This window comes from Lathamus discolor, chromosome 17, assembly GCF_037157495.1.
Source record: "Lathamus discolor isolate bLatDis1 chromosome 17, bLatDis1.hap1, whole genome shotgun sequence".
Taxonomy (NCBI): Eukaryota; Metazoa; Chordata; class Aves; order Psittaciformes; family Psittacidae; genus Lathamus; species Lathamus discolor.
In genome coordinates, this window is record NC_088900.1 from 1,476,069 (window position 1) to 1,500,328 (window position 24,260).

The 24,260-nt window shown below is 52.9% G+C and overlaps 2 protein-coding genes across 7 annotated transcripts in view; one reads left to right on the forward strand and one right to left on the reverse strand.

Moving 5' to 3' along the window:
- The window catches only part of OPCML (opioid binding protein/cell adhesion molecule like), a 283,978-nt gene extending 274,602 nt beyond the window's left edge, over positions 1-9,376 (forward strand). For all 4 annotated transcript variants that reach the window (XM_065697247.1, XM_065697248.1, XM_065697249.1 and 1 more), the window contains 5 exons: positions 1,153-1,278; positions 1,837-1,971; positions 2,049-2,169; positions 2,463-2,614; positions 6,347-9,376. In XM_065697247.1, coding sequence (XP_065553319.1) covers positions 1,153-1,278; positions 1,837-1,971; positions 2,049-2,169; positions 2,463-2,614; positions 6,347-6,447 — 635 coding nt within the window. In that variant the 3' untranslated portion in view covers positions 6,448-9,376. The remainder of the gene's footprint in view (positions 1-1,152; positions 1,279-1,836; positions 1,972-2,048; positions 2,170-2,462; positions 2,615-6,346) is intronic.
- A 2,731-nt stretch (positions 9,377-12,107) lies between these two features.
- The window catches only part of LOC136022978 (protein CEPU-1), a 327,726-nt gene continuing 315,573 nt past the window's right edge, over positions 12,108-24,260 (reverse strand). For 2 of the 3 annotated variants that reach the window (XM_065696958.1, XM_065696957.1), the window contains 5 exons: positions 20,530-20,664; positions 19,803-19,923; positions 18,187-18,338; positions 15,642-15,674; positions 12,108-13,788 (listed from right to left, as the gene is read on the reverse strand). In XM_065696958.1, the coding sequence (XP_065553030.1) occupies positions 13,688-13,788; positions 15,642-15,674; positions 18,187-18,338; positions 19,803-19,923; positions 20,530-20,664 (542 nt within the window). In that variant the 3' untranslated portion in view covers positions 12,108-13,687. The remainder of the gene's footprint in view (positions 13,789-15,641; positions 15,675-18,186; positions 18,339-19,802; positions 19,924-20,529; positions 20,665-24,260) is intronic. The other variant, XM_065696959.1, reaches the window with a different exon arrangement.

A 24,260-nucleotide genomic window follows, 5' to 3' on the forward strand; every position in this document is an offset into this window, starting at 1 on the left:
GGAGGCTCAGGGGGGACCTGATCACTCCCTACAAGTGCCTGACAGGAGGATGGAGCCAGGAGGGGCTGGGCTCTGCTCCCAAGGAACAAGGGATGGGACAAGAGGAAACGGCCTCAAGCTGCCCCAGGGCAGGTTTAGATGGAGCTGAGGAACAATTCCTGCCCCAGAGGGTGCTCAGGCATTGGAACAGGCTGCCCAGGGCAGGGCTGCAGGCACCGGCCCTGCAAGTGCTCACACACCATATAGACAAGGCCGTCAGTGACTTGGGTTAGTGGCAGTAGACTTGATGATCTTCAGGTCTTTTCCAACCAGGTTGATCCTGTGATTCTATGATTGTACTGTAGTTATAAACACTCTTCTTATCTCAACTTGTGGGTGTTACACGCCTATGATTCTCCCCCCCATCTCACTTGGAAATGGGGAAAAAGAGGGGTGAGTGAGTTGCTGCATAGTACTTGGTTGTTGGCTGGATTAAAACAATAACAGGGGACCCCTGAAGTCCCTTTCCAGGCAGTGTCTGCATTGGCTGTGCTAGATTTCTGGCTCTTCCTGGTGGGAGCACCCTTGTTTCAAGGGTCAGGTCTGTGATGCTGTGCAACCTGGGGTCTGTTCACCTTGTATGCTTCAGGAATGGGATTGGGACAGTATTCCTGGTGTTGCAGGAGAAGTGTCAGGTCTCAGTCACTCCCAGGGAGCTGTGTCCGACTGCCCGGAGAGCTGGGAAGCGGCGTCAGGGAATGGGCTTTAATTGCTTTTTGCCAGGGCCGGGGTTATTTATGGATGTGCAGATTGCCAAGTTATTTATTAGATGGAGTATCTGGGGATAGAGTCCTATAAATCACCATGGCTGGTATTGAAGGGAGCAGACGCTCAGTAATTTAAACAGCTTTCTTTAATAAACATGCTAAAATATGAGGCTCGTTGCAGGATGTAACAAGAGCTGGATATTGGGATCTTGGATGTGTGTGTCTGGGGAGAAAACCAGTGTATCTGGTCCCCACTGGGCACTGGGGACCTCTCCGTGCTGGACTCCAGTCTGATACACTGGGTTGGCAACTGGACAGGGCAATGGGGTGGATGCAGCCAACTGGTGATGGGGCAGGTCTTGCTGGTGTGCTTGACAGTGGGTTTGCTCCTGCTTGTGTCTTGCAGTTCCCCCCCAGATTGTGAACATCTCATCAGACATCACTGTTAATGAGGGCAGCAGCGTCACCCTCATGTGCCTGGCTTTTGGGAGACCAGAGCCCACCGTCACGTGGAGACACCTCTCCGGGAAAGGTGAGGCCATGCTCAGGGATCAGTGAATGAGGGGTCTGAGCAAGGATCTCTCATGGGATGGATGGACCATAGACCTCAGAGCAGCCTTCCAGTATCTGAATGGGGGTACAAGGATGCCAGAGGCCTCTTCATCAGGGACTGTAGCAGTAGGACAAGGGGTGATGGGTTCAAACTGAAACAGGGGAAGTTCAGGTTAGAGATAAGGCAGAATTTCTTCCCTGTGAGGGTGATGAGGCCCTGGAACAGGTTGGCCAAAGAACTGCTGAATGCCCCATCCCTGGCAGTGTTCAGGGCCAGGCTGGACAGAGCCTTGGGTGACATGGTTTAGTGTCAGGTGTCCCTGCCCATGGCAGGGGTTGGAACTGGATGACCTTAAGGTCCTTTCCAACCCAAACCCTGCAGAGGGTGGAGATGCTGTGCTTAGGTTGAAGATGTCCCAGCTTTCCCGGGTGAATGGGAGACCAGAATGGGGGCTGTCAGAGGAGGGCAGGTCTATGGGTGAGATCCTGCCACTGGTGTCTGTGGGTGACAGTGTGATCTGTTTGGCCCATCTCTCAGGGCAGGGCTTTGTCAGTGAGGACGAGTACCTGGAGATCACAGGCATCACTCGGGAGCAGTCCGGGGAGTATGAATGCAGCGCCGTCAATGACGTGGCTGTTCCCGATGTGCGGAAAGTCAAAGTCACTGTCAACTGTGAGTGCAAGGGCCGGGGGAATGGTGGTGGGCGGTGGGATCGTGGCACAGGGTGACATGGCATGGGATCTCCACAGACCCACCGTACATCTCCAATGCCAAGAACACGGGCGCCTCGGTGGGCCAGAAGGGCATCCTGCAGTGCGAGGCCTCGGCTGTCCCCGTGGCAGAGTTTCAGTGGTTCAAGGAGGACACTAGGTGAGAGCTAAGGTGGTCAAGGGCCTTGTATGGAGGCAGAGTGGGTTCGACACATTGTGCTGGGTGTAAGTGGGTTGTTTCTTCCAGAGACAATGGTGGTGGCTGCTAGGCTTGATGTGGGATGCGTAGGTTATGCAGGGAGATGGGTTAGGGGATGGAGAGCTTGTCAGGGTTTGCTTTGGTGGGATGTGGGGAGTCTGGAGGGGGAATGTGTGGGACTTAGCTGGTGGGAAGGGCAGGAAGCATAACATGTTGCACTGTAAGCATCATCAGTGTGGCTTTGAACCCTGCAGGTTAGCCAATGGACTGGAGGGTGTGCGGATCGAGAGCAAGGGCCGCCTGTCCACGCTGACCTTCTTCAACGTCTCAGAGAAGGACTATGGCAACTACACGTGTGTGGCCACAAACAAGCTGGGCAACACCAATGCCAGCATCATCCTGTATGGTAGGTACCCTGGTTTTGTTTGCAGCAAGGTGTAGTGAGGAGGAGGAGGAGGAGAAGGAAGGAGAAGAGGAGGAGGAAGAAGAAGAGGAGGATGAAGAGGAGGAGGATGTGTGGCCAGCGATGAAAGGGAGTGGGTTTTATGCAGCAATACCATCCCATCGAGGTGCCAAATGGCATGAGCTCTGAGTGCGAGGATATATCGGAGGATGGTGAGGAGACCTGCACTGGCCCATGCAGGAGAGCACTGCTTGGCAGTGCTTGGTGGTGGTCATGGTAGGTTTTTAGGGATGAGCAGCAGATGGTGAAGAAACAGGACATCGTTGGAACACAGGCCCAAGGAGAAGGCCCCAGCAGGTAAGGACACACTTTGGGGACACAGTGAAGGGTATTTGCAGGTTGTCCCATTGGCAAGGATACAGGCAGTTGTTAAGGGGCGCAGGTAGTTGCAGGTTGGGAAGCGTAGGTGTCACGTTAGGTATCGTAGGTGGCACTTGAGGTAGCATAGGTATCATAGGTTGGGTATCGTAGGTGGCAATTTGGCTAGCATTAGGTATCAGGTTGGGAAGCATAAGTGTTAGATTGTATAACGCCAGTGTTAGATTGGGGATTTAGGTGTCACTTTGGGTACTGTAAGTGTTAGATTGGATACTGTAAGTGGCACTTTGGGTAGCACAGGTGGGTAGCGTAGGTGGCACTTCAGGAACCGTAAGTGTTGGGCTGGGTATCGAGGTGGCACTTTGGGTACTGTAGGTGTTAGGCTGGGTATTTAGGTGGCACTTTGGGTACTGTAGGTGTTAGGTTGGGTAGCGTAGGTGGCACTTTGGGTACTGTAGGTGTTAGTTTGAGTAGTGTAGGTGGCACTTCAGGTACTGTAGGTGTTAGGTTGAGTATCTAGGTGGCACTTTGGGTACTGTAGGTGTTAGGTTGGGTAGCGTAGGTGGCACTTTCGGAACCATAGGTGTTAGGTTGGGTAGAGTATGTGGCACTTTAGGTAATGTAAGCGTTAGGCTGGGTAGCATACTTGGCAATGTAGGTAGTGTTAGGTTGGCTATCATAGGTGTTAGGTTGGATACTGTAGGTGGCACTTTGGGAACTGTAGTTAGGCTGGGTAGCATAGGTGGCACTTTGGATAGTATGTGTGGTAGGCTGGGTAGCATAGGTGTCACTTTGGGAACCATAGGTGTTTGTGCAGCACTTCTTTGTAAGCGCTAGGTTGGGTAGCATAAGTGGCGGTTTGGGAACCATAGGTGTTAGGTTGAGTAGAGTATGTGGCACTTTAGGTAGTGTAGGTGTCAGGCTGGGTAGCATACCTGTCACATTAGGTTGGGTAGTGTCGGAGGCACTTTGGATACTATGGGTGTTAGGTTGGGTGTTCCAAGTGGCACATAGGGTAGTGAAGGCTTGGTAGTATAGGTGACACTTGAGGTAGCATAGGTTGCACTTAGGGTGTGCTCATGCAGCTGACTCAGTGTTAGCACAGCTTTATTAGACTGGTTACATCCCAGTAGTGGGTTGTGAATAGAAACAGGAGATAGATAAGGAGGGGATGGGGCCGGGGGTAGAGAACAGAGGGACCCCCCCCACGCTCTGTCAATCGGCACCAGGCACCATAAATAATCCTATCCCAGATGGGACCTCTTATAAGAAGGGAAGGGAGAGGGAGCAGAGGGACCCCCCTGCACTCTGTCCATTGGCACCAGGCACCATAATCCCATCCCAGAGGGAACTTATCATAGGAAGGGTAGGTATAAGAAGGGTAGGTAAAGCTAACTCCCTCACCTTCCTTTGCCTCTCTCCACCACCCCCCCAAGGGCTTGGGGGGACCAGGGCTTAGGGGAGGGAAGGAGTTAGCTAACTCCTCTAAGCCCCTCCCTGCCCCCCCAAGTCCCCATCCCCTCCCCTAACCCTTTCCATCCCCCCAACCCCTTCCCTCCCCTCTAGAAGGAAGGGGCTAGGGGGAGGGACAGGGTTCTTATACCTGCCTGGAGTCCATCCCGAATGTTGTATCCCTTCTGGAATCGCATCTCTCGTCGCCGACCATCCCGGGGTGCCCAACCTGTTACCTGCAAAGAAGAGCACCCACCGCCACCATCATCTCTTCATGCGCTGGCTGTTGGCCACTTTTCCTACCCACCACCAGGCCCATCTGCTTCCTCCAGTCCTGATGGTTGCATGGTCTCCTCCATCATTACCTCCTCCATCGTTGTCTCCACCACAAAGATGTGGTTCTGTGCTGTGGATTGAGAGCTGCTCGCAGGTGATACCTGAAATGTCCTAAAAGAGAAAGTCCTACCTATCCAGATAGTCCTCCTAACTCCCTATACAACAACTCACCAGCGCCTACATCTCAACTAGAGGATTCATAGTGACTCCTGCTAGGATGTCACCTTTTGCCTCGCTTGGTCTTCACTGGATCTCCTCATACTTCCTGATGTTCTGGATCTGGAATCTCCTTGTCTGGCTGTCCATCCATTTCTGTCCACGTGGGCCAAGCTGCCTCGGGAATAAACCCTCTACTCTTTCTGTCTACCAAGCTCCCTCACCACACTGTTCAGCTTGGTGGCATGCCTACCCCTACACCATGGCCATGCTTCAACCTTATATCTATCCCTCATCACCTCCTCCTACCTCTCCATAGTATGTGGAGCATGGGCAGACCTGTGCCTGGTCTCTCCTCCAGGCCTTTGCTTCCCTGGCTCTTCCCAACTGGCACCCACATGCACCCACCTACTCAAATAACTAACAGCCTTCGTCTTATAAGATGCAACAAACCTTCCCACACACAGACCTCAACGGCTGCATCTTCTTTGTCCTCTTCCTCCTCCTTGCCTGCTTCCTAAGAACCCCCTCACACCATGACCCCAAAACATCTCCATGCACCTGACGGTCCACATGTCTGGCCGATGCCATCTCCAACTCATGCTCAGCACTAAAGGCCCATGCTGAGAATGAGTTGTCCCACTTCCAGGCACCTCTGAAATGGCATCTGGTTGCTCCTCTTCCTCACTGCTGCCACTGCTGTCTGTCTGTCCTGGCTTCTGCTGGGGTTAAACCATGATGCTGTCCTAGACAAGTGCCTGATAGGAAGAAACCCCACATCAACCCCTGTGATTGCCCTGGCAATGCCAACTGGTCTCCACGAGGCTAGCTCCCGTATTGTCACTTCCCATTCCATGTCAAAGCTTAACCCATGGCAAACAGCTCGCAAGTGTTACACCTCACCAACTAACTCTGCTGTCCAGGACCAGAAGACCTCCAAATACAGCCTGTGAGCCCCTTGACACCCCCAGCCACAGGGGGTCCATCCTACCCACCCCAAGACTCAACTCCAGAATGACCAAGAGCACTCAAACCAAGAGACACCAGCACGCTTCTTTCCTCACCGTTGTGCTCCTGCTAAAGACTTGCCTGCACAACCACACTCCAAATAAACTATGTCCTCTGCCACCTTCTCATGCCTATGGGGCCTCACCAAGCACCTTCCTCCTCCTCCAACAAAGACAATGCCTCCTCTAAATGTCCCTCAAGCTCTTTGCCTGCCTCCTCAACACCACCACCAGCAACGCTCTCCAAACAATGGATATACCAACATCCTTAAGAGTGGGGAATGCAGCATCCCAGGAACACCCAGCACGGGGTGTGGGATATGAAGGGCGATGTGGAGGTGGGTCACTCGTGGTCACCTGCACTGCCCTTAATGCTCTCCTTTGTCTTCTTCTCTCCCCTGCACAGGCCCCGGAGCGGTGCACGACGGCGGCAACGCGGCGTCCCGGGCGGGCGCTGGGCTCTGCCTTTGGGCCACCCTCCTCGCTCGTCTCCTCCTCGACTTTTGATAAGGGAGCGGAGGGTCCCGGGAGGCCCCCGCTGCCCCCCACGGCACCCGGGGACTCCTCTCCATGGGGCGGGCCATGCGCCAGAGGATGGGCGCTGAGCAGCCGGGGATGGGCCCGTCTCGGTGCCCTTCTCGCCGCCGGTTACGCTGTACAGACCCCACCACGTGCCACCAGACTGTCACCCACCGATGTCACCCCAGGGACGTGGTCCGGCACGGACGGGGCTCCCCACAGGCACGGAGCTGTCGCCAGGGATATCCATCTCGTTGTTTCACTAAGCCACCTATGCCCAAAAAGGCCCCAAGGGCTGAAGCCCCATGGCTCTGCCTTCAGCCCTCTCGGTCCTGAATGTCACTTCTCGCTGCCAAAGCTCCTCCCTAAGCACCCTCAGTGGCCCTTCCCAAGGGGCTCACCCCACACAACCAGGGTCAAACCCCTCACATTAGTCCTTCTCCCAGCTACCATCTTCCTCACCCGAAACACCATCACATTCCTGAGGGCGGGAGCTTGGTCACCCAGGAATGTGAGCCCTGAGGACTGCCACCAGCCCTCTTGGGGACCTCCTGCTCACCAGATCGGGCAGCCAGGCTGCCAGCCCTCTTTGCTCCAGACCCCTGCCAACTCCTCTGCTGCCCTCCCAATGTCAGGGCCTGCCCCATGGCTCTCGCCCTGATGTGCTGCCAGCACTTCGAATCGTGGGATCAACCAGGTTGGAAAAGACCTTCAAGATCATCAAGTCCAACCTTAATCCCAGCACTGCCAAGGCCACCACTAACCCATGTCACTGAGAGCCTCGGCTACATGGTTTGGGAACACTTGCAGGGATGGTGACTCCAGCATGGCCCTGGGCAGCCTGTTCCAATGTCCGAGCACCCTTTGGGGAAAGAATTGTTCCTCAGCTCCATCTAAACCTCTTGAGGCCGTTTCTTCTTCTCCTATCCCTTGTTCCTTGGGAGAAGAGACAAATCCCCACTTCACTAAAACCTCCTTTCAAGCAGTTGGGGAGGTTCCTCCAGGCTTGTTTTCCCAAGCACTTTCCAACCTGCACATCAAAAGCACAACACCACCACACTGGGCAGAGGCACCAAATGACACAGCAAAACACCAGGTCCTGACACTGGCACCCAGAGGGGATGGGACCACTCCTCGCCTCCCTGTTCTCCCATAGTGGCCTCTCCCACCATTTGGCCAAGTATCTCTGCTCTTTGAGGGATGGAACACACATGGGAGCACACTCTGAGCTGTCACATCCACATTCTGCCTTTTCTTACACACACCACCTGCCCCTGCCTGAAGGAAGTCCGTCTAATGCACTTGACCCTATGGAGGAGGCTCTGGCTCCATCACTTGCTGCAGGGACAAGGACAGCTCTCATACCCTGAGCTTGCTACTTGCCAATCCCTGCTGCTGCTACATGCCTTGGACACCAAAATGGATGCAACCAGACTCTACCCTCTGCTTCCTCCCCCGCTACCCATGACGATGGCTCCATAACCTCCCTGCCTACTGAATCACAGCCCCAACAGCATCCTGCACCACAGGTCCTGTACGTGGCGGCAGCCCTGAGCCTTCCCAATGCTCCATGTCCACCTGGGAATGCACCAGGGACAGACCCTCCTGTCCTGCCCCTGCACAGTCACCTGCAATGCCAGACCCTGTGCCTGGACACAGAGCTTCAACTCTACAACAACACACAGAGCAAGCACACAAAGCATCCAAGTCCTGCCCTATGCCTCCCCATGCCTTGTCCCTTCCTTCTCCTTCCGTAAGTGACATGGCTTAAGAGCAATGACCATGCACATGCTGCCTTTCCCATGCAAACTTTGCTGCTACCACAACCTCCTTGCTCTGCCATCCTGCTGGAGAAAGCTGGGGCTGATGGTCCTCAACGCACAAGATGATAGAATCAACCAGGTTGGAAAAGACCTTTAAGATCATCAAGTCCAACCATTACCCCAGGACTGCCAAGACCACCACTAAACCATGTCATTGAGGGCTACACCCTCGAGCCAGAAGCCACCTCTCCATCCTCTATGCAGCCCCACAGGGACAGGACCTACACAGAAAGCAACAGCTACAACATCTCAATGGATGCTCCTGCCTCCACACCCTGGATGTTCAACATGTACCATGGCTGACTGCTAAAACCAATATGGCCCGATGCGCTGGCTTACCTGATGGATGAGGATCCAGCACAGTGCTGACCTGCAGAGTCCATGTCCTGCAGTCGCTGTGGTCCTGCTCCTCTTCTCCAGCAGTGATCTGGGTCCTAGCACATGGCCCTGGGTGGCACCATCTTCAGCCGGCGCGGTGATAAGCACGTCCTTCTTATGTGCCAGCTCCAAAAATCCCCTTGGGCGCAGGACATGCCTCGTCCCAGCACCTTCACTGGTCCACACCACCCTGTGACGGCCCCTCACCACCTCTCCGTGCCCCTTCCCGACCAGCCCCATATGTCCCTGTCCCCACAGCAAATGCTGACATAGCCCCAGATGCACAAGGGCAGTGGCATGTTGGAGGTGACGACGAGACACCACGATGCGCACTGATGCCAGCGGACCCGGCGCCGGGGCCACCCCGTGCCCCATCCTCCTCCTCCTCCCTGGGTTGGGGCTCCCCCATCCTCTGCCTCGGATGGTGGTTGACATTCCCGTGCCGTGTAACGTGCCATTGTGAGGAATGTGTTGGCTGTTGGAGGCCGGCTCTCCCCGTTGGGACGCTCGGGGGGTGGCCGGGTACCCGGGATGGGGGGAATGTGGCTCCCGGGTCTCTCCGGCTGATGGCCGTGATGGCCAGTCTTGAGTTTCCGTCATTGTATTCCAAGGGTGGCTCTACTACCTGAGATTTGTGCATGTTACATTGTAGTTGTAACCTTTTCTAATTCGGCAAGAATAAGAGATGGTTGTGATTGTGCAGTGTATCAATAAAGTTTGACCAACTTTGTACCTTCGGGGCTTTGCTTCATGGACCCCATAAGCACCATGATGGATGCTTTGAGCTCCCCCATCCCAACCAAGGGTTGTTCAAGTGTCCCTCATCCCATGTGTCTCCTCTGGGGCCCAGACGTACCTGTTGATGGAGACCCCGCAGGGTAAAGACCAGCTTTGCTCTTATGGCTCACCTAAGTTCTGCAGAAGCTGCTCAGTTGGGAGCTTCCTTTGAGCAGTTCTTGGCATCTTCTCCATTGTCTCTTAACAAGACCTGCTCCAACAACTAAACCTACCCACAAAGTCTCTGTGGACAACACACTCCTAAGGGTGGTTTGCTCCCATTGGGATCTGATGGTGTGTGACATGGACAGAAAGTCTTCGTCAAAGGACTAAGACCACAAGGACCGGGAGCAGCAGAAGCTGGCTCCCCAGCACAGCTATGATCTCACCCTAAAAACTTGGGGCTGGGATAGTCCCCGGGGGATGCTTCATGTTTCCACCCCATCTACTGGGAGAAAACATTCAACAAGCTCCCCTAAAGGGGGACAGGGGACTTTGGGGATCCCCTTGAGTGATCCCAGCAGTAAGGTAAGTGCTTCCTCAGGAAAGGGGTCTGGGAAGGGGTGAGCTGCCCTACACTGTGTATCCTCCCGGGTGTCCCAAACACTGCTGTTCCTGTGGTGTATGAGCCTGGCAGAAAGTCTCCCTACCTTGGATGAGCTACATCCTGACCCCATGCTCCTCTTCCCGAAAGGCTTTCCCCAATGTTACTATGGGAAACCCTCTCTGCTTTGAGTCTCTCCAAAACCAAATTCCTATCAGGGAGCTAGGAATGATGTGGCAGAACTACAAGTGCCATGAGGCAACGCTTGCCTCTTTCACATTAGTCCCTGTGTATCCCACTGTCTGCCCTCGCTATTGCTTCCCATCTTACAGTGCCAAGTTTTTGGGTATCTGGCAATGGATCTGCCTCCCTGGGAGATAAACACCTATGGACAGCCTGATATCCCATCTGCCAGCACACCTCACTGACACCATCACCCAGCACCAGGGGTGCGATGGAGCCCCTTTACACATGCCCCTGGCCTTGGGTTGCCCACTGGCTCCCTTCCTGGTTTGGATGGGTTCCTCCCTGGCCGTCAACAACACCCAACTTGTGCCTAAGGACAAGGACCTCAGCTGCTAGGTCCAGAGGGATGGAGGGAGTATTTCCATCCTATCCACCACCAAGAGACACCAGTACATATGTCAATAAATACATACAGAAATACATCCACGGAGCAGCCTTGCTCTCAATTTTTAACTTGCTCTTTGTCCCTCAGCCTTTGGCATCAGACACTCCTTGATCTCTCACCTAGAGCACCAGAAAGTTGACAGTTACAGAGAGGTGAAGGAGACGGCCCCATTACCTCCATCCCCATCCCTGGTTGATGGCTATGAGCCCTCCCCGTGCCCCCCAAGCACTGCCTCTGCTGCCAGCCTGGTTCTACTTGTCCTGGCAGCCCCAAGAGCTGCACAAAGCCCTCCACCACCTTTCTCCCTGGGAGAGACAGAGGTACATCTGCTGCCAAAGACAGAGCAGGCTGCAACGCCTGCTCCTATAAACCACATCCGTAGGAAAGGGCTGGTTCCAGCGTTCCCTGGGGGTGGGCAGGCCAGATGCTGCCTCCCATTGCCATCCTGACCCTGGGATGCAGGAAACTGCCAACCTGTCCTGTCTCCACATCCTCATTACCCTGTCCCTTGCTTGGGACTTTGCCTTTGAGTACAGCTCAAATCCTAGAATCAAAAAGGTTGGAAAAGACCTTTAAGACAAGCAAGTCCAACCTTTACTACAGCACTGCCAAGGCAGTGACCCATGCCACTGAGAGCTTCATCTCCATGATGTGTGAACACTTGCAGGGACGGTGCCTGCAGCCCTGCCCTGGGCAGCCTGTTCCAATGCCTGAGCACCCTTTGGGGAAGGAATTGTTCCTCATCTCCAGCTAAACCTCTCCTGGTGTAGCTTGAAGCCGTTTCCTCTTGTCCCATCCCTTGTTCCTTGGGAGAAGAGCCAGACCAGTTTTGCTCAGCCACTATGTGTCACAAGGCGACTCCTTACCATCCTTTTTGCTCTCTCCCTCTTCTCCATGCACATCTTTTGGGTGACACAAACTCATCATAAGGCCAAAAAATCAAAACCCCAACAAAAGAATCCTGCCATCACTAACAAGCAGTTTCTGATCCTACAAGAACACGCCAAGCACCTTAAGGAAACCAGCATACGGAGCCTACAGACCAAAAGCACCAAGTAACCATCAGCAAAACTCCAAGACTGATACAAGAACGTTGTATCTACAGCCAGACTCCAGCCCAGGACACTTCACCCTGTGCTTGGCATCCAGTTTCCTACACTCACCTCATCACCGCCTCTCCTTCCTGTGGTACTCGCTTCAGCCAATCCGCGAGGCTCATGGAAAGCTTTGGGGATACCGAGTGGGATCCTGCATGGGGGAAATAGGGCAGAGCTACCCCCCCACACACTCCCCATGTACTCACCAAAGCCTTACCTGTGACATGTCACTGGTGAGGTCTGGGGTGCCTTCTCTCCCGGTGTCCCTCCCCATGTCCCTCCCTGTCACCCAGGGTGGGAGAGCACGGCAATGAGCACCACAACCAGACGGAGCGGCCACATGGAACAATCGTTTTAATGGATAGGCAGAGAGAGCCCCCCCCTCGCCGCCCGCCCGTGCTCCCCGCGTGCCCCCCGCTGTCGGCTGCAGGGAAGGAAAGGAACCCAAAGGAGGAAAAGTGACCGCAGGAGAGACCCACCACTGGAACATTCGCAATCCCACGGTTTGGGGTGGCCGGGTGCCCATCGCTTCGCCGCATTTTCCTTATCTCTTTGCTGTTTTTTATATATATATATATATACACACGCACACGCAAACACACACACACATATACATACATATATATATATATATATATAAAAATAGAAAACTGAGCTACATAGATCTCCCCCTATCCCTGCCCCATGGCAAAAGGCGACAGAGATGGGCCCCGGTCCCCCGTGGCCCTTTGTCACCGGTGACCCGAGAGCAGAAAGGTGAAGGGGTTTGGGGACATGTGGACCAAGACACTGGTCTCGTTGAGGACCAATACACACCTAACTCCATATACAGCATGCAGTAATGGCAGCGGAAGGACCCAGCTGGGAACCGTGGCTAGAAGGCTAACCAAAAAGAAAAATTATATATATATATATGTATATTTATATATACTGTATATATATATCCCATAAAAAGATTTAGCGTCTCCCTCCGCCTCGACGCGTGGCGAGAGTTGCCCGTGCCCTTGGCAAGAAATGTTCAGACATCAGACTGCTTTTTGGGCCGGTTTTGGGGGGATTTTGCACAGGTTTCTTCCTTCTCCTCCTCCTTCTCTTCCTTCTCCATGCCCCCTTGGCTGCGCGGCGCTTGACAACTTCTCTCTGCTCGCTCCTCCTCTCCTTTCCACCTTTCTTCTTTATTCCTCCTTTTGTTTTTTTTCCTTCCCCCTCGTTTTTTGCATCTCTGTTTTTTAGGAACTAAGAGTTCTAGGCTCGTATCAGAAAATACAATTAATAAAATGAACCATGATACAGAATCCCTTCTCATTCACAATGTCCGCGGGTGGTACGATGAACGCGTGGCTCGATGCCGGTCTCCTTCCTCCCTTTCTGTCGGTGGTGGTGTGGTAACTGTTGAAGATCTATATATCTATACATATATATATATATATGTATATGTGGATATATATATATATATTCTGGAACACAAATGGCGGCACAGTCCATGAGAAGACGGGGAAATCTCAGCCAAGAAGAGAACCGGCACGTCTGCATGGAGGGTCCCGTGGGAAGGAGCGGGCGGGTGGTGGGAAGCGCCGTGCCCCATGGCCCTGCTTGTCCTCTGTGGGCAGAGAACAGCGAAAAAGGGGAGAAAAAAGGCCTGGGAGACAAAAAAAAAAAGATAGGGGAAAAAAGAAAAGAAGACTCGGTTGCGTTGCATCTTCAGCAGGAAGCCTGGGATTTGTTCTGCTTTTGTTGTCATTTCTCTCCTTTCCAAATTCTCATTGCGGTTTGTTGCATGGTTTGGTGCTTCTCTCCCCCTCCCCAGGTGGCCTGGCCGGATACTCTCTCAATTCTTATGATTATTTTCGGAAACGGTGAACACATCATCTTCTTCTTCTTGTTCTTCTTCTTCTTCTTGTTCTTCCTCCTCTCCCTTCTGCTTGCACTCGCTGGCCATGGTCATCGCCGCCGCTGCTCCGCGGGCCGGCTTCTCAGGTCAAAAGTGGCGGGCGAGCTGGGCGAGCGGCAGGGCCAGGAGCCACACGCAGCCCCCTCGCCGCCACGCGCCGTTGTTCCCATCATGGACTGCACCAGGACCTGTGGACGGGAGAGGAACACCCCGTGGTCAGCCACAGAGCCAATAAACCCCACTAAAACACAACTACCTGAAAGGAGGTTGGAGTGAGGGGCTGGTCTCTTCTCCCAAGGAACAAGGGATGGGACAAGAGGAAATGGCCTCAAGCTGCACCAGGGCAGGTTTAGATGGAGCTGAGGAACAATTCCTGCCCCAAAGGGTGCTCAGGCATTGGAACAGGCTGCCCAGGGCAGTGCTGAAGTGTTCAAAACTGCCCAGGGTAGTTTCGAAGTGTTCAAAAGCCATGTAGATGAGGCCCTCAATGACATGGGTTATTGGTGGCCTTGGCAGTGCTGGGGTAAAGGTTGGACTTGATGATCTTAAAGGTCTTTTCCAACCTGGCTGATTCTATGTTTCTATGAAAAGAAAACCAACAAACCCACATCATTTGGGCCCCTGATGTCATGGCTCTGATAGCACAGTGGGTATCCGCATCTGCCCATGCCATTTCCAACCCCAACCTCTGGGACATAGCCCCCTCCACAATCCCACTATGGCCCTGATACCCCATACTGAGCCAATCCCCTGCTCATCACCACCAACCAACCCCTCTCAATGCCCTTTCTCCTTCCCCCAAAATCTATCCACATTTCCAGTCACACTTGTAGAGGACAGGATGGGTTTTGCCCAGCACTGTCCACACTCCGCCAGCCCCAGTGAGTCAGCACATAGGGCTGACCACCCTTTTATCTCCCTTCCTTGTTGTGTGGGAGCATAATAACCCTCTGCCCATCCAGCAGTGACACTGCCACTAGTACTGCGTTCAGAACTTGGTGTTTTGCAACTCCACAGAGCTTCTGTGGGACTCATCACTCATAAAGTGCTCTGCCCATGGGCCCACACCATCTTGAGAACAAACTGGCATGAGGAGGGTGCTCAGGAAGAGCCAAGTCCATCCATGCCTTTGGGGGTCGCAGAGAGTGAGGAGCTCATGGCTCAATGTGGAAAAGGATGTGGAGGGTTTCGGACCCAATGGCATTCATGAAAACACCCCAAGCAGTTGGCCAAGGGGAACACTAGGCTGGAAAAGCTCCCAGGAACACAGGTCCTGGTGTAGCAGGGCTGCCCACAAGATCTGCTCAACCTGCTTTAGAAACCCCAACACATCCCCTCACTTCAAAGCCTGAGTGGAGCACTAAGAACCATTAACCACTTGGTCTCCCACCAGTAGCACTCACAAACACCTCGCAAGGTGTTAGGGTTGGGGCTTCCCACTGAGTCCCAGCTCCTGGCATGGCCAGGAAGCCAAACGCAAGGGCAGATCTGAAGATGTGTCTCTCCCTGTGCTACTTCCATAGCCCTCCCAACATCTTTAAGCCATTCCAAGGCATCGCAAATGAAGCTGCATTGCTATGGAACCCCAAAATCAAGATGACACCAAGCCAGCTGCTCTTATGATAAGCCACAGACAACACCAGGAAGACGATTTCCACCCCTACAGTGTCATCAGCATAAGCACTGAAAGCATCCCAGAGGAGGCAGGACTTTCCACAAGACTCAATTACACAGCAACACATGGAAAGCAGACCAGAGACAACCCATCTCCACCCCAGCAACAGGGAGAAGAAGGGGGGGACATGCAGAAGGCACAGACTGCACTGGACGGGCACAATAGCTGGCAAGGAGGAGGAGGAGGGATGGGAGGACAACTACACACCAGCAAGAAAGCCCTAATTCATCGCTATTCCAGCAGGACCACTGGGGTTGTGGGGCAGGAACTCCGGCTGGGATAAGTTGGGGTGGGAGCCAGTGGGGCCCGAGGGGAAACGGAGCAAGGGGGAATGCTTGGCATAGCAGGGGCCCCCAAATTACTGACCTTTCCAGGGTGTCAGGGCAGTAGTTGTCTCTTCTAAAAATTAAAGAACAAGGGAAAGTTAAGGCAAAAGGGCAATGGAAAGCGCAGGCTCGAGACACAGTGCTCGACCTGGGGCCAGGAAGAACAAGCAGATGGGGTAGAAAGTGTGATGCTGCTGCCCAAATCACAGCCTGCTCCTCTAGGGGCATGGTCCCCCCCATCTGGGGATAGTGGTCCATGAGCTGAGACAAACTGGGGACTGTGGGAGCCCAGGCTGACAACATCCGTGGTGATACCCTGACAAAAGGCAAAGCACAGGGGCTGGGATATGGGGAATTCTGGGGGTTCAGCTCTTCCTTATGCTCCTCTTATTTCCCTCCAGCAGGGTTCATGGCCCATCCCTTCCAATAACCCTGCAACATCCCAAATGGATTTCTCAGTCTCTGGAAGTGGACCACTCGACCGAGGAGACGCAGAGAGATTGTTCTCTTCTCCTTAACTCCACACAAGGCTGTGGAACACTCCATCACCTCCCAGACAGCACCAAATGAGCCGCTGCACGAGGCAGCAGGCCTATAATAACAAGTGCTACATGTTAAATAAAGCAGTAGTTGACCTTCCTGAAAAATGAGATTAAAAGAAGGATTAGAAGATGTAACACTACATTAGCCTCTGTCACTCAGCCCCCAAAAAAGCTCATGTCATGGGATCCGCATGGATTAAACCTTCATTTGAGGGGATGGAATGTCCAAAAGACTCACTCAGCTGTAGGAAAAATGGGATGCTATGAAAGCTGTCCCCCAAAACATGGGGTCCATGGTGGTTTAGGGCAGCTCAAGAGCCATCACCCCCAGTGGGACTCAGTAATGCTATTAAATCAATGTAGCTCTATGGAAATGATAGGTGATCAAAGGACTCCCAAGTGCGCTCCCTGACGGGATTCACAGACATAGAAACAAAGCTAAGAGAGATCATAAAACAAGCTTAGGCTTTAGTGGGATGTTTCCCTGCATCCTGCCTGACACTGCAGTCACACAGAACATCACCCATGGGTTAGAAACCAACTAACAGCTTGCACAAAGCCAGCAGCAGAAAGTCGTCTTCCCTTTTGGGGGTTCATCCAGCCAAACTGAGGTCATACATTAATTAAGATTTTAGCCTTAGAAACCCCACAGGGAGCCTAAACCATCCAAGCTAAGGAAGAACACGTGGCTCGGGATATGCTATGCAGGCAGCAGCATGGATGGAGCAGGGCCCAGGCAGCTCTGCAGTGCCATTGTCCCTAAAGAAAGGGGGTTATCTGGGGCACCAATGACCAGGAAGGCTGGAAGAGAACTGAGTTCCTAGGCAATGATAATGATGGTTTAATGGGCAGGTAGAGATGCTGATGTTCATCACTTGGATGTTTTGGGGGAGCAAATGGGTGTTAGGCTCATGAACATCCAAGGTTAGCTATGCATCAGGACTGCAGGCAGAGAGCCAAGCATCCCAGATGGGACAAACTCCCCTGCCACAGCTCAGGGAAACCCAATACTGACACTAGACAGGTTATCCGTCTGCCCCTTCATCCCCTGAACCACATCCAGCCCCTCCTCAAGGATGGTGAGAAGTGGATGTTGCTTCCCAACGTCTCCATATGCATCCTGTGCTGCTCCAGCACCTTAACAACCCAAACGGTTCTTTGGGAATGCCACTATCCCAGTGCACTTTGCATCACTGAGAGTACAGCTTGCTAGCCCTGAGTCACCCCATCTACGGTTCTGGAATGATGAAGCTTGCTCCTGGCCATGCAATAACAAGGAGAAGACAAGGCCGGTGGCAAGGAGAGATGGGAGAGGATTTTGGGAGAGGGCTCAGGTCCCCAAGCCCTGCTTTTCCCATATGGTTCTCACCCCATATCCCTGGCAGGGAAATATCCCTGTGGAAGTGGCCAGAGACAAGGTCTGACGTCCACCTTCAGCTCTTGATGGCCATGAGAGGGATTTGGGGATCATGGCCCCTGCTCCGGCTCTGCTTGATACATGTTGAGCAATTCCTGGCCATGAGCAGTATCAGATGGATGCATTGCTCTCATCCCGATTCTGGTACACAGAGGAATCAGTCTCTAGATGAGGGTACACAGGCTCTTCTCCCTGCCATCTACACCTTCCCATCTCCTGGCCCTCTGCACCTTTCTATCCCCGCTGGCACCATTGGTCAGAATATCTCTGCTTGGCAGAAGGGGAAAACATGACCTTGAAGGTGGTGGAGCCCTGGGGGCCTTCGAACAGAGGTTCTCGCTGGTATTCATCACAGTGAGAAGATGGAAACCTCTAGTCAAGTCCTAACTTGGCTTTGACAGAAGATCCCAAACCCCTCAACACTGGCAGACACAGGACCCGAATCAGGAGGTAGGTTTGGAGGTTTTCCGCTTCCCCTGAGCTCACCACGGCCTCCAACCCGTGATCCAGAGCAGAAAAGATCAGCACATCTCCCCCAAAAGACAAGGAAGACCCTTCCCATGTCTCTCATGTTGGTGGTCTCCCTGTTAAGCTGTTCCCCATCCATCTCCCTCAGCCCTACTCACCATAGAGGATCATGCTGGCGTTGGTGTTTCCTAGCTGGTTGGAGGCTACACAGGTGTAGTTGCCATAGTCCTGCTCGGAGACGTTGAAGAAAGTCAGCTTGGAGGAGAAAGCTTTGTTCTCCACTTTCAGTCCTTTCTGACCTTCAGCCAGCCTGGGAGGAAAGCAGAATGGGAGAGGGTCACTGCAATGGCATCAGGAGGAGAAGCACCCCCTGTTTTCCATGACCTACCATCCCCTGGTCCTGCCTGTGAGTGGGGACATACATCTTGGGACAAAGATCAGGGATGAGGAGGGAGAAGGTATTAAGAGAGATATGGGAGATGGATGCTGCTCTGCTGGCCCTCATCCCTTAGCTGCCAGCCCGCACCATCCCCACCAGAGGCATCCATCAGAGTCACTGCTGAAGGGTTTGGGGCTTCCCAAAAGCCATGCAGAGGGAGAGATGCTCCCATGCTCAGGGAGGGAATATGGGAAATGCTCCTGGCTTCCCACTTACATCAGCCTCGGGGGCTTTTCAGTCCTCCCTGCTCGGTGGGGTGCCTTCTTGCTCCTTCCTTCACCCCTCACCCTGCCAGCTCTGGCAGCGTGCACAGCACCCATGCCTTTGTGTGGACCATGGAGCAGGGAGACATTCCTCAGCTGACACAAACCTGAAGCATCACCCAAGTGCTTTGACATCCCTGAGCCGGTGTCCCCCTCCTGCTCAGCTCCTGCAGCTCTTTTACTTGCTAATTCCTCCCAGGAGGTGCTGCATCTCCGTTCTCACCCCTGCTACACTCTGAGCACCCATCTGCTTTGCAGGCCCTCGTGATGTGACCTACTTCTGAGTAAAAAAGCCTTTCATCTGCCACGCAAGCATCCACTGCTTTTACACTCCTCTTGCTCCTTTCCTCCCTAAATAGGCAGCTCCAACCTCTCCTCTAGCTCCTGGAGCATCTTTTTTGGCTAAAACATGCCTCCTTTTAGTGACCTGGGTGGCTTGTGCTGTGTTCAGCCACACCACAGCCCCTCCGGGCTTCCCAGGGAGAAGCAATGGAAAAACAGGATCATAGAATCAACCAGGTTGCAAAAGACCTTTAAGACCATCAAGTCCAACCTTTACCCCAGCACTGCCAAATCCCACCACTAACCCACGTCGAATGGGTTAAAACCCTTTGCCTGGGTCATTCGCTCCCTAGTGGAATCCTTCCCTGTTCTCCTTGCTCCCAAGCCACATCCCTGTGCAAACCCTGTCTCTCAACACCTCATTTCTTTTGCCTTTCCAAGAGCAAGGAGCTGACTCTGCCTTCTGGCTAAAGTGTTTAAAAAGATGACAGGGATTTCATCCTCTCCTAAGTGCTTGGATTTGTGCTGCCAATATCACTCTCGGATGTTATGCTTCACCTAAGCAGGGATTTACCTTAAAACAGAGGCACGGGCAGCAGTGATCCTGCCTGTGCTGCCTGCATAGGGAAGGAAAATCTGTCTGGCTGAAAGAGGCTGCTGGAGAACCCCCCTCCCAGCATCCCAACCTGGCTTGTGCTGAGGGTGACTGGGAATTCAGCTGGTTACTGTGGCCCCATTGAGGAGGGTCCCACACCAGGTCCACTCCCAGTTGTGTCCCCCAGGATCTTACCTTTTGTCATCTTTGTACCACTGGAAGTCAGCAGAGGGGACAGCAGAAGCTTCGCACGTCAGGATGCCCTTCTGCCCCACTGGCACCCCAGTGCTCTTTGCACCCGAGATATATGGTGGGTCTGGGGGGAAGATGGGAAACCTGGGTCAACACCTTGGGGCATCTGACCCCCTGCTCTTGCGCCTTGAGCTCCCTTTCATTTCTCTGCACCTAGGAAGGGGCTAAAATCATCTCCAAACCCATGTCCAGCCCCTGATGCTCCTGCCCAAGGGGTTTGGGGCTCATGGGGGACCCCATGTTGCAGACAAGTGAGGGTTTCTCTGAGGACTGGAGCCCCCATTGCTTGAGTACCATCTGTGTCCTTGTGTTAAGCAATGGGTGGCCACAAAGGGGTTTAGGAGGGTCTTCATTTCTATCAGAGTATGAAATACGCTGCTTGCTTCCTCACTCTTTCTTTCTTTCCCTCTCTTATTCGTTCTAATGGAAAAAAAATCCTATTTATTGCTCACTTCTCTCCCCGGAGGTTATCAGCACAGCACCTCACCATGGGTGGAAAACCCAGGTTGATGGAGACAGCTGAGGAGGAGGTGACGGCAAAAAAACAGCTTGAAAAGAAGGGGGGAAAAGGACAAACCACAACCTGTTCAAATAAACTCTTGCTGCCCCTGCTTCCCAAATCCCATCCCCTCATAGGGTGCCATATCCAACCCCATCCCTGTCTACTCACAGTTGACAGTGACTTTGACTCGCTGGACCACTGGTGCTGCCACGTCGTTGGAGGCGCTGCATTCATACTCCCCGGACTGCTCCCTTGTGATACCTGTGATCTCCAGGTACTCATCCTCACTGATGAAGCCCACAGCTGCAGGGACAAAGGCAAAGGGCCATGAGTGATGGGGAAGCACAGCAAAACTGTGTCTGTATCTTCACAGAACACCCAACCCTTGTATGTGTTCCACCATCACCAACAAAACCCCTGCCAGAAAGGTGTTCCCAAGCAGCAGACCCCTGTGGTGCCTTTGGCCCCACCAAGAGCATCACTTGCTGGAGACAATGTTCGCAGGGTGGGCAAATTGGTCCTCACCAAACCTGCACCAATCTCCACATGCATCCTGCAACAGTGACCTGGAATCATCTCTTATTGGCAACCGTACATCCCACCTCACCATCCTGCTGGGCTCATATAGAATCATAGAGTCACCCAGGTTGGAAAAGACCTTTAAGATCAAGTCCAACCTTTACCATATCACTGCCAAGGCCACCACTAACCCATGTCACTAAGGGCCTTGCCTACACGGTAAAGGAACACTTCCAGGGATGGAAGTGCTCAAACCCTCCAAACAGTGTTTGGACATGGACACCCCTCTCTAATTTTTCAGCTTCAATTCATTTACAGCCACTTTATTCCCGTTAGTTGTGGTGCCAACACCTCCCTTCAGCTGAAACACTTCATCCCATGACCGCTCCAGGCTCATTCCTCTGGTGCCCGTGGGGCTCCATGCTTGTTCCACTTTCCCTCCAGTTTGGCTCAAAGCCACACAGATGCAGCCCCATCCCTTCCAAAAGCCTGCTTCACTTTGAAGCATCCCTGGAATACCACAGCGCTCTGGTGCTGGACCACAACAGTCTCCCGGTTGGAGATCGCGGTGTTACAACAAGCACAGATTTCAACCAAGAAACCTGGCAGTTAGGACACATCCACATCCCGAGGAAACGCAGCAGGAACAAACAGCACGGACAACTTTTCCCTTCTCCCTTCTTTTTGTCCCCATCTCCCTATCAGATCTCCCACTGATGGCCGAGATGCTGCAATTACTGTGCAAAGCATCTCCGGGACCGGTGTCACACTTAATATTCCTATAAATTTTAAACGCTAGTCCTTGGTACATATGTGTGGCAATTGGTGTCATATTTTAATTTGGCTTGCCCTACACCATCTGAAATTAATAATAGCTGGAATTACCAGTGTAATTTATAAATTAACATTGCTGCAGCATTAGGAAATAAATTAGCTCTGGACAGCTGTTGCCAGCAGTGAGTGCCAATGGCACAGAGGCCAAGCACAGGTCCCTGTGGGACGCAGCCGGTGGATCCTGGTGATCCCACCCTCACCCTTGCTTTCCACCCGGCTACCTGATGGGCCACGGCTCACTGCACTTGACCAGTGAACCGTGTGCATCTTGCTCCTGGTAAATCCATGCAAATTATCCACGTGGGATGCTTCTGCCAGGGCACATCCTGCTGCTGAGGCTTTTATAGCATCCCTTCACACGGTACATCAATAGTGAGTGTGGTCACACGCCACCACCCACTGATGTGGCTCTTTGGGAAACACACAAAGCCCTGGTGTGATTTCTGTTACAGTCCTGCACAGCTCAATAGGGTGAGCTCCTGCAACAAGCACCCACTGGGATCCTGCTGCTGCAATCCCAGGTTTGGGATTGTTCAGCATCGCAGCTGGGATTGTCCACTTAAACTATCACAAAGATGCTCAGCCCTAATCATAGATTCATGGAATGGTTTGGGTTGGAAGGGACCTTAAAGCTCATCCAGTTCCAACCCCTGCCACAGGCAGGGACACCTTCCATTAAAGCAGGTTGCTCCAAGCCCCTGTGTCCAACCTGGCCTTGAGCACTGCCAGGGATGGGGCAGCCACAGCTTCTCTGGGCACCCTTTGCCAGCGCCTCAGCACCCTCACAGGTCTCTATCACAGAAGGATTCTGATATTCCAGCAGCTCATATCAGGAGCAAGCGAAGTCTGTCCATCCAGCTGATAAATGACAGTACTGACAGCTACAGCATCTTCTAGACATGGGAATTTGCAGTGTGCAGTATGCCATGTTCAATTCCTATTCCATGATCTGCATTATGGTCACTGTCTTCACGATAAAATGTCTTAGTATTCATGAATCACAGGTTGCTTGTGATACTTGCACTGGCAGTAGAGATCCATTCAACCCATAAAGGTAGAACTTAACATCATCTGTAACTGGAGCCAGGGAATCATGTTTCCAAAATAAATACACTTTTTCTACTGCTGCACACCCAAGTAACAGTCTCTAAAACACATACAGCAGAGATACCGAATGTCAGGAAATCACAGCTTGGCTCTGCCCTGCACCAAACCTCATGGGAACCCTGGGACATTGCCCACCCACGGAACTGAGGTCCTTGTGCACACACACATGGATCCCACCGTTCCAGACCGACCCCATGAGCTTCGGGAAGGGGTGAAGCAGCTTTTCCTCCGCATCCCATATGATGTGTTAAGATGTTCACCCTCATCGCCAACCCGCGCTGAAATCCCCACCGAGGGCCTGACAGGCAAAGCTGCTGAGCTCATCATTCAGCACAACTGAAGAGCAGCATATGAAGGTTTTAACCCCAAATTAGCTGCAGACACACCAATTCCAGCGTTAAATCCATCGGGCTGGCAGCACTTTGCTGCAGCAAAAGGAGAGAGGGGAGGGAAAAGTCATCCCTTTTATAGCTGACCCAGAATCAGCTTCTCTGTAGCACAGCGCTGCCTGCTGATAAAATAACGCCACAGCCGGTGGCCTTCAGATGCTCCGATGAGCAAATGTGAGTCAGGTTTGTGCAAAGGCTCAGATAACACTCTGCTTCCAAACTCTCAGATACCACTCAGCTTCCCAACTACCCAAAGGCCCTTCCCTGAGTGTTCCGGAGCCAGCTCACACGCAGCAAGAATTAGGTCTCTCTACAGCCAAGCTGTAGTTTGCGGGCCCAGTTTGATCTGGGAGCAAAGCAGCTCGAGTGTGTTTCATTCCCTGGCAAAAGACTTCATTAAAGTAACTGCAAGGGTCAGCTTTCCACCTGCAAAAGCTCCGAAAATTGGGAGATGAAGGTTTCCTCTGTGCCTGTACTGAAGTCTGAGATGCGCACATAGCAATCAGCAGAGCACAGAGTTCAGGGCTTGGAGTCCAGCACCTTGGTTTTTCAGCTGCAGCCCATGGTGTGCAGAGCCCACCCCAGACCAAACTGGGATGCTCTGAGCCAGGGCTGACGCCTGCACAATCTGGTATTACTCAGATAACAACGATGATAGCATTAGGAAGACCTCCCTGCAGGAGGGGCTGGCCACATCCTGCTTCCTCCAGCATCGCAAGGAATAAGGTGACATTAGTGATTCCTGCCCTGAGGATACCAGGTGAAGAGGCCACTTGCCGTGTCCCTCCATCCCCTTCTGCATAAGGGGATTTGCAGGAAAACTGGGTCCATAAAGTCACCTCACCGCCTTATTGCTCCAGCAGCCAAGGGGCAAAGGCACGGCCCGAGAGTAATTGCCCAACAGCTCGACTCTCTGGCCTCTGCTTTCTTGCCTGTTTATAATGGGAAGTCTTCCTGACAGCTGGACAAATCTCATTCATTAGTGACGGCCAGAAATAGAAACCCAAATAGATGGGACCCAGGGCTCAGCAAACGCAGCCTGGGATGAAC